Source organism: Microtus ochrogaster, unplaced genomic scaffold (assembly GCF_000317375.1).
Source record: "Microtus ochrogaster isolate Prairie Vole_2 unplaced genomic scaffold, MicOch1.0 UNK6, whole genome shotgun sequence".
Lineage (NCBI taxonomy): Eukaryota > Metazoa > Chordata > Mammalia > Rodentia > Cricetidae > Microtus > Microtus ochrogaster.
Window position 1 is genome coordinate 10,032,671 of NW_004949104.1, and position 9,148 is coordinate 10,041,818.

General features: G+C 45.2%; 1 protein-coding gene across 4 annotated transcripts in view; it reads left to right on the top strand.

The window, feature by feature from the left end:
• Positions 1–9,148, top strand: part of Pisd (phosphatidylserine decarboxylase) — a 56,059-nt gene that overhangs the window by 6,834 nt on the left and 40,077 nt on the right. For 3 of the 4 annotated variants that reach the window (XM_013353382.2, XM_026788695.1, XM_026788694.1), the window contains exon 2: positions 3,902–3,981. In XM_013353382.2, coding sequence (XP_013208836.1) covers positions 3,902–3,981 — 80 coding nt within the window. Of the gene's footprint in view, positions 1–3,901; positions 3,982–9,148 lie in introns of those variants that run through there. The other variant, XM_026788696.1, reaches the window with a different exon arrangement.

Here is a 9,148-nt window from a genome sequence, read left to right on the forward strand (position 1 = left end):
GAGAGAGAGAAGTTTTTTAAAAAAAAACTTGTAGGGGGGCGGGGAGACAGAGAGGGAGAGAGAGACTGGACCTATCATGGGCTTTTGAAATCTCCAAGCCCATCCCCAGTGAATACACAAGTCTATGGGGGCCATTCTCCCTCAGAACCACCACACTGCTCAAGCACGAGGTCTGGACTTAGATTCCTCACACTTAAAAGATGAGCATGGCTGTGCCCAGGCTTGGAGCTGTAGTGTTGAAGGGAGAGCAGAGACAGAAAGGAGTACTGGGGCTTGCTGGCCGCCAGCCTCACTTTGAGAGATCCTGTGTTAAAGGGATAAGACAGGTGACAGAGTAGGGCACCAACATCCCTGTCTGTGCATATGCAAGTCCCGCCCTTGCCCACCGTGTCTTTGGTTTTTACCTATACAAGTGAGGTGAAGGAGAACGTCCTTTCCTTCATGATGAGTAAATCCAGGAGCATTTTCTGATTCTTTAAAAAACCTTTTAAGTACTTCTCATTGCGGGGAAGGAATGTTCAGAAAGCCTGGCGGTGCAACCAACACAGTTGTATGTGGTAGTAGTTTAAGCTACTTGAAAAGTGGAGGCAGGTGGATCACTTGTACCTGGTACCCTTCACTCGTTGCTACAAAGACTAGAAAATGTAGGCAATAGGTATCTAGAAAAGGAAGCAGATTTGTAAACATCTGGCCTGCTGTGACACAGAAGAAAGCTCTGGGGGAGAAGCCAGTTGAAAGCGTGCTACCCCAGGCCAGGAAATCTGTTTAGAATAAATTCAGTTTTAGATGATTCAGAGTAGATGGTGGGGAGCTGGTTGCGAATCTAGACATCAGGGGCTCTGAAGGCACAGTTGAAGTAGTGAGTAGCCCTTTAAAGCTGTGTGCCTGGGAGCCGTTCCAGGGAGAGAGTCTGGGTTGGGGGGAAAAGTCTGTACCTGGGCATGGCTGCATATCAAAGTTAGAAAGCAAAAGAGAATCTGCAAAAAAGACTGACAAAGTCCCAGAAAGCTAGGAGGAGGACTCATGGTCCCAGAAGTCAGGAGATTCAGGGAGACAAAAAAGAAAAAAGACAAACTTTTTTGCTGCTTCCAAGAAAGAAACCTGGTTCAGTGACATTGGGGGCATGGAAGGTGCTGGCGACCTTGACTGAAGGTGATGTGATAGGAACAAAATGTGAAGACATGATTGACAGTGAAGGCAGGCAGCCCTTCACAGGCTGTGATGGAAGAGAAGAAAGATGGGGTGGAAACTGGAGAGAGACGTGGTGCACCTCTTAGGAATTACAGTATTTATGTCATGAGAGACAAGCTGCGGGGGAAGCTGGGTGCATACTCAGTGTGTGTATCCAGAGGTGGTGGACAAGTGGTTATGGGTTGTGTCATCCTCACCTTCCCAGACCTTTGAGTTAGGCACAGTAGAGCAGTGTCTAGAGCCCTCCCCCTCCCTTTTTGTTTTGGTTTGGTTTTGTGTTTTGAGATATTCTCTTGCTATGTTGCCCAGACTAGTCCTGAACTCTCAATCCTCCTGCATCAGTCTCCCAGCACAGTCCACTAATTCCACTTGAAAAGCAGGGCTGTAGGCTCCTGTTCTCAGATGGGGCAGTGCCCAGTTCTGTTAACAGCTGTCCACAGGCTGAGATGCCCCATTCTTCACATAGAGGAGGAGCCAGGTCCGTCACAGTAGCCACATCGGCACCACGTGGGGAGGGTGTTTACAAGTTAAGTTTTTTGAGAAAAACAAATCAAAGTACTGAAACCTGATAATGCTTATGTTTATAGGAATTAATTACTAAATACCATAAGGTAAACAATATGTACAAAAGTTATAAATGCATTTCTGTTTTTCACAAAAAAATCAATTTGGATGTTTATAATAGTGAAAGTTACTACTTTTATATTATAAAGTGCTTCAAAGAAGAAAGAAACATTTACTGGCAAGGATATAGTTTCTCTATTTAGATTTCAGATCAATATTTTGGAAACTGAAGCATGGTATGATGGTGCACACCTTTAATCCTACAACCCAGGAGGCAGAGGCCAAGAGTATCTCTGCAAGTTCAAAACTAGGCTAGCCTAAATAGTGAGTTCTAGGCTAGTCAGGGCTACATACTGAGACCTTGCCTACAAACAAACAAAAAAAAAAAACACCTGTATATGTGAGTGCTTACACATGATGTATGTGCATCATATAAGTACCTGGTGCCCAAACAGGCATTTCAGAAACTAGGGTGTTATCCAAATTGAAACTCAAAGCATTGGAGGTTTGCTCTTTGATGAGCAAATTCTAGCGGCTAACGAGACGCAGTGCTCTGCGGCTCAATGCAGTCATTTACCACCACTGACATGTATCTGATTTTCCCAGGGGAAGTGGGCTTCTCAGATCTCGCCTCTTAGAGTAGGTAAATGGTCCTTTACGTCTGCTCACTCTCTCGCTGGGTAGAGTAGCCATAAAAGACAGTTAAAACATTGCACACCAGAGTCACCATGGTAGTGCACAAACATAATCCCAGCGCTAGTGAGCAGCACAGGAAAGGGGAACATTCAAGGCCAGCCTGAGCTACGTGGTGAGACCGTGTCTCAAAACAACAATTCACTGGAGGAGAAGGGAAGGAGGGAGAAAAAGAAAGAAACATTCAAACTGGTAGAGCCAGTGAGACTAGCTCAGTGTAGTGTGTTGGTGGCCACTCCTCCCAATTCGTCCTTCAGTATAAATATTTGAAGCATTGAATTTTTCAGCTTCTGGCATATAGGTAGGTTCAAGGGGCATGGGTCCGTGTATACAGATCTGTGTGCAGCTCTTCGTTCGTGTGCAGAAACACCTGCAGAAAAGCTAGGCTTTGAGACCTTGTTTCCCTGCTTGTTAAGATCTCACATTAATGATGAAAAAATTTTATTGTATAGTAGTTTCAAACTTAGACAAGTTGTTAAAAATAGTGGCTAGAAATCCCAGATATGCTTCCTCAGACTCTGTAAACTTCATGTTGTTTGTATTTTCTTTTCCTGTATGGATCCTTAGGGCATTTCTTTAAGTGTGGTGTGGTGGTTAAAGCCATGAAGCTCACATTAATACAATATTGTAGAATCTCCAGATTGTATTAATGTTGCCAAGCTAGGCTTGGTAACCACACCTATAATCCCAGCACTCAGGAAATGGAGGCAGGAGGACAAGGAGTTCAGGGTTAGCCTCAGCTACATAGTAAGCTTAAGGTCACAACCTTGGCTGCAGGAGGAATTGCCAGTTAGTGGGGCTGGGAGAGATGGCTCAGTAGTGAAGAGTGTATAATGCTGCTCTGAGAGACGACCCACATTCAGTTCCCAGCACCTGTTGGGCCACTCCAGCCTCTCCAGTTGGATCTGACTCCTTCCCCTGGCCTCCACAGGCACCTGTCCTCATGTGCATATACTCACATAGAGACAAATGCACAGAGCTAAAAAATAATTTACATTTTTTTTTTGGTTTTTTTTTTTTGAGACAGGGTTTCTCTGTAGCTTTGGAGCCTGTCCTGGAACTAGCTCTGTAGACCAGGCTGGTCTCGAACTCACAGAGATCCGCCTGCCTCTGCCTCCCGAGTGCTGGGATTAAAGGCGTGCGCCACCATCGCCCGGCTAATTTACATTTTTTAAGTTGCCAACTGATTCATCATTTTATTTTATTTTTGCAATGTGTCTTAGAGGCTTCCCATCTGTGAGCTTTTAGCAGGCAGTGCGCACTTTTATTGGCTCATCTACAGTGCATTCTCCATCAGCTGGACACTGTGCCTTTTGTGGAGTCACTCTTAAGTATCAGGCACCAGAATAGCCCACATTCTCTTCAAGGAAAGTCAGTAGGTCAAATAAGTCAATTCTGTTTCTAAATAGAATCAAAAATTTGATGTTTAATAATTGCTTTTTCTTTGTTGTAGCCCCTGCCACTATGAATACACCCCCATGTGCCATTTCCTGGGGTCCTTACGGAAGCTGCCTCTTCACACCTTCAACACAGGTAAGGAGCAAGTGAAACTGTTGCTGCCTCACCATCTGTTCATGCAACTGGAAGCTGAGAAAGCATAGGGTTGTTAGAATTAAATACCTTTGATGCACGCCTATAAATCCTGTCACCGGGCGTGTCAGCACTGGAGCCTCAGCAACTATTTCATTGTCTGAGTAGCACTCTTGTGTGACTGCCATCCTTGTTCGAGATTTGTGTCTAGCTTTTTCTGCCACAGAAAGCCTTGTAGTAATACCTTTGTCATTTCCAGGATAACTGTGAAGAGGTAGAGGGTCTCTGTAAGCTTGGCATGGTGGTGCATGCCTATAATGCCAGCTGTCAGTAGATGGAGACAGAAAGATAATAGGTTTGGAAACAGCTGGAGCTATGGTGAGACTCTGTAGAAAGTTTATGTATTTGCACAATTGAGGCCAAATTACTCCTCAGAGAGTCTGTTCCAGTTGAGACCCACGAGTAGAAAGTGCTGCGGTGAGGACTTGGTGGTCTGGTAAGAGAAGATTGTGTTGTCTTTATTACCTACATAGCCTTTTGTTTACTGTGTTGAATGCTGTTTTTAATGACCCAATACCTTTCCCGGGAATAAGATGAGGTGGCTGGCGAGAATGACAGAAAGCCCGCTCAAACGTGGTAGTTAATGAGAACACTTGTGGCTCTTACTGGTTAGTAGCTGCATGCTGGACCACGCAGGGACAGCCTCAGCAATGAACCTGTAGTCTTCATTTCAGTCTGCAGAGGAGCAGCCTCTCTGCTCATGAAGCCATGATTCAAAGGAGAGATGACCATTTCTGTTTCCCAGCCTCCTTTGAAAGAGCAGGAGAGACACTGAAGACATCCTCAGTGCTTAGGAGCCTGAGCTTGCCGAGGACCTGGGGTCAGTTCCCAGTGCCCATGTTTGGGCAGTTTACAGCTGATACAGTCTATAGGTCCTGATCAGGTTGTTTCTCTCTGCCAGTTAAAGAATTAAAAGGAAGGAAGGATTTCGAGCAAAACAGGTAGCAGCAGAGAAATCTTAAGCACTGTTGACAGAATCAACAGCGGTTGAGGGAATGGGTTCACTCTGGGTGAGGAGACACAGGCATGTAGCAGACAGAGAAAAAGATGCTCCTCAAAGAAAAGGGAAACTGGAGAGCCGAAAAGCCCAGTCTCTTCTCAAGGGCAGGGCCTTTTAAGTCTCTGAACTGCTTCACTCCTAAAAAGAGTTGATGGTGAAGAAGCAGAGTGCCTCAGAGCAGGACTGATCCAATGGGCCGTTATATAACCAATGGCCAAGATGTGTGATGGAGGAAGGTCATTGGTTAATTAAATAAAGAAGCTGCTTGCCCTGATAGGCTAAAACATAGGTGGGAGGAGTAAACAGAACAGAATGCTGGGCGGAAGAGGAAGTGAGGTCAGACTCGACAGCTCTCCTCTCAGGGGCAGATGCCTCAGAGAGACACGATGCTCCACTCTTGCGGGCAGAGGCGAGAGCTCTGCTCTCTGAGGCACATGCGATGAAGCTCCGACCCAGGATGGACGTAGGCTAGAATCTCCCTGGTAAGCCATCTTGTGGGCTACAGCAGATTATTAGAGATGGGCTAGTCCAGGTGTGAGAGTTAGCCTAGAAGAGGCTAGATAGAAATGGCCAAGCAGTGATTAAATGAATACAGTGTCCGTGTAATTATTTCGGGGCGTAAGCTAGCCGGAGGCAGCCAGGGTGCTGGGGATGCAGCCCCGCCGCTCCTATTACTACAGATGTGGAACACAGGACAGCAGTTGTGATATGTGTATCTGTGAAGTTTGTCATATGAGTGGGGTAGATCTGTAACATAAAAGCGACACTTTTGGTAGTATTATAGTTCCTGCTGAGAGCATAGTTAGGAAATAGCCGGAGCAGTTTTGCCCTTAGGACAAGAACAGGCAAGAAAGCCACCCAAAGAATCCCCAGCAGGCTTGATGATTTCTCTGCCACCATTGATTATCTACTGTAAGATAAACTGTGGAGGGGGCTGGCCATCGACTCCTTAAAGAGTTCAGGGAGCCGTCTAGCCTATTTAAGTATGGAAGTCAGCCACCGAATTTCTGCTACTATAACCTCGTGGAAAACATTAAAAGACAAGGCTAATGAGGGGAGTTCCTCAACATCGTAATTAACATAAATTTTGTTTGACAAGATGAGGCATAATTGTGTAGCTGGGGTCTATGCACCAGAACCTTTTTACCAGAATCGTGTAGAAACCCTCTTAGCAGTACCTTACCAGCAAGAGATGCCTCTGCCTGTGTGCCTTCTGTAGTGTCCTGTGGAGGGGACAATATGGGTCCAACCTGAGGAAAATCTAGGTTCCTCTGCTGAAGTCACAACTAATTTACATTTTAAAAGAGAAATATCTTTTTTTAAATAGCGTCCGTGGGGTCATGGTTTTGTCCCCCCCCCCATAGGAATTCTCTTTGTAGCCCTGGCTGACCTGGAACTCACCCTGTAGATCAGGCTAGCCTTGAACTGAGGGGTACACTGGTCTCTGCCTCCTGAGTGCTGGTATGAAAAGCTTGTACCACCACTGCTCAGCTCATTTTGCTGTCTTGACTAATTCCCCAAACCTGTGAGTTTGACTACAGGGTATCTGGCCTGGACTGAAGGAATTTACACCTTTAGTCTCAGTACTTGGAACTTGGAGGCAGGAAGAACAGGAAGTTCACAGCCAGGTTCACCTACGTGTTGCCTTCTAGGCCAGTCTAGATTACAGTGAAACCTTGTCTTTTGTTTTTTTTTATTTTTTATTTTTTTTATTTTTTTTTATTTTCAAGATGTTTCTTTGTGCAACAGCTCTGATTGCCCTGGAACTCGATTTGTGGACCAGGCTGGCCTCGAACTCACAGAGATCTGCCTGCCTCTGCCTCCCGAGTGCTGGGATTAAAGGCGTGCGCCACCACCGCCCGGCTGAGAGTGAATATGAGAAGACATAGTTATCATATCACAGCTGAGAAGTGCTCTTCTAGGAACAGATAGTGTTATCAGGGAGAGAAATAGATACCCAAATAACATCTCATAAGGTTAGCATAGTGCCTGTTCCTTTTAAACCTGGCTATACTTTTCTGCTGGGTGTTGAAGACTATATAGGTGGCCAAATTTAATTTTTATTTGTTTATTTTCATTTTTTGGTCAAGGCCAGTTGAAGATCTGGTCCTCCAGGGTTACTTGGGCTTAGGAGAGGCCTCAGTCTCCTTGAGTCTTTCTTTTGTGAGTTAATCTCCCTGTGAGGATAAGTCAAAGGCCTGACTTGACCATTGCTTCATTTGGGAGTGTGGAAGCATTTTTTGTCATCTTTGTTGACCCTCTTCTTTGCAGGGTTGGTACTGGTCAGAGTCCACTCCTCCCTCAACAAGAGAACAAATGATTTTTTCACAGTTATAGTACAGGATATTTTGAGAGATGCCCCACGGTTTCCTGGGATTTAGCTGACCTTGGAGGTCAAGGAGGAATATAGTCTCCCTTTTAGTTCCTCTGACCACATCAGTATATACTTCCAAATATGGTTATTGAACATCCAGAGGTTTGTTTTGTTTTGTTTCTCAAGACAGGGTTTCTCTGTGTAGTCCTGACTGTCCTGGATCTCATTTTGTAGTCCAGGCTGGCCTTGAACTCAGAGATCCGCCTGCCTCTGCCTCCCAAGTGCTGGCTTAGTTTGGTATTTTTAACAATGTGTAATATTTAGGTGAAGCCTGAATGGAAATTAAGCCCTTTAAAATAAACCTTGATTAGACATACCTAAGTTTGCCGGGCGGTGGTGGCGCACGCCTGTAATCCCAGCACTCGGGAGGCAGAGGCAGGCGGATCTCTGTGAGTTCTGTGGTCTACAAAGGGAGTTCCAGGACAGGCTCCAAAATCACAGAGAAACCCTGTCTCGAAAAAAAAAAAAGACATACCTAAGTTTACAACATCTAGAATCTGTGGGTCCATCCTGTAATATTTAGCAATATCTGGGTGATCCGCACGTAAAAGAAAATTTGGACATAGAAAGTTTTAGGGGAATTTTCCTTTTGTTTATGGAGTAGTTCTAATTGAAGGATGGCATTATAATTAAGAGTTGCCCCTATGCCAGGCGATGGTGGCGCACGCCTTTAATCCCAGCACTTTGGAGGCAGAGGCAGGCAGATCTCTGTGAGTTCGAGACTAGCCTGGTCTACAGAGCTAGTTCCAGGACAGGCTCCAAAGCCACAGAGAAACCCTGTCTCGAAAAACAAAAAAAAAAAAAAAAAAAAGAGTTGCCCCTAGAAGCCACTTTTAGTTTTTCTTAGAGGGTTGAGAGAAAGTCGAAGCTTTCTTTTAAGCAACTGAGGGACTAACCTGCTCCAGTTGTCCAGGAGACAGGTGGGAAAGAAACTTGAAGGAATGTTGGAGGAATGTAAAGTGAAAACGAAATTGAGAGAGGTGGATGGAGGTTAGGTTCCCCTAATCCTCCTCAAGTCTCTCAGACCAGCATCCAGAGAAGGCAATTATCTTGCCAATTGCAGGGTGGTCAATGTGACCTGCACACCCAAGGCTGGTTCCCAGTGTGGGACTAAGTTGCACTTATCCGTGCCTGCAGTTCCACATATACCCTAAGCACCATTATTGGTTGTTTTAGTTTCCTTCAAACCCCCTCCATAGGACAGCTCAAAGAAAGTCCTGATTCTGAGACAGACACTGGCCTCACCCTAAGGACAAAGGGAGGTAGCAAGCAGGCTAGTTCCCCCCTAACCTTATCTGTTGGACAGTCAAGGTTAAGACAACACGGCTTTCTGAGAGACAGAGCTTTTGGGTTTTTATTTGTTTTCCTGGGATCTAAATAATGACCTGTTTTGTGCTGTAAGCTGACCTCTAGCTCCTGCAAAGGAGTAGGACCCCAGTGAATCTGAAGGGGATCACTTGTTCTGTCTTAGGGTCTGCCTAATCTCATGTCCATTTTTCTTTTGAGCGTTAAATTTTTCTTGTTATTTTTAAATCTAGATAGGAAGCATGATAAACACCTGTGATCTGTCTGTCTACCTATCATCAGTCTGTCTGTCTGTCTATCTATCCATCCATCCATCCATCCATCCATCTATCCAAATATAAGTGTTCACAACAGAACCACCAAACAGGGCTGGAGAAATGGCTCAGAGGTTAAGAGCATTGCTTGCTCTTCCAAAGGTCCTGAGTTCAATA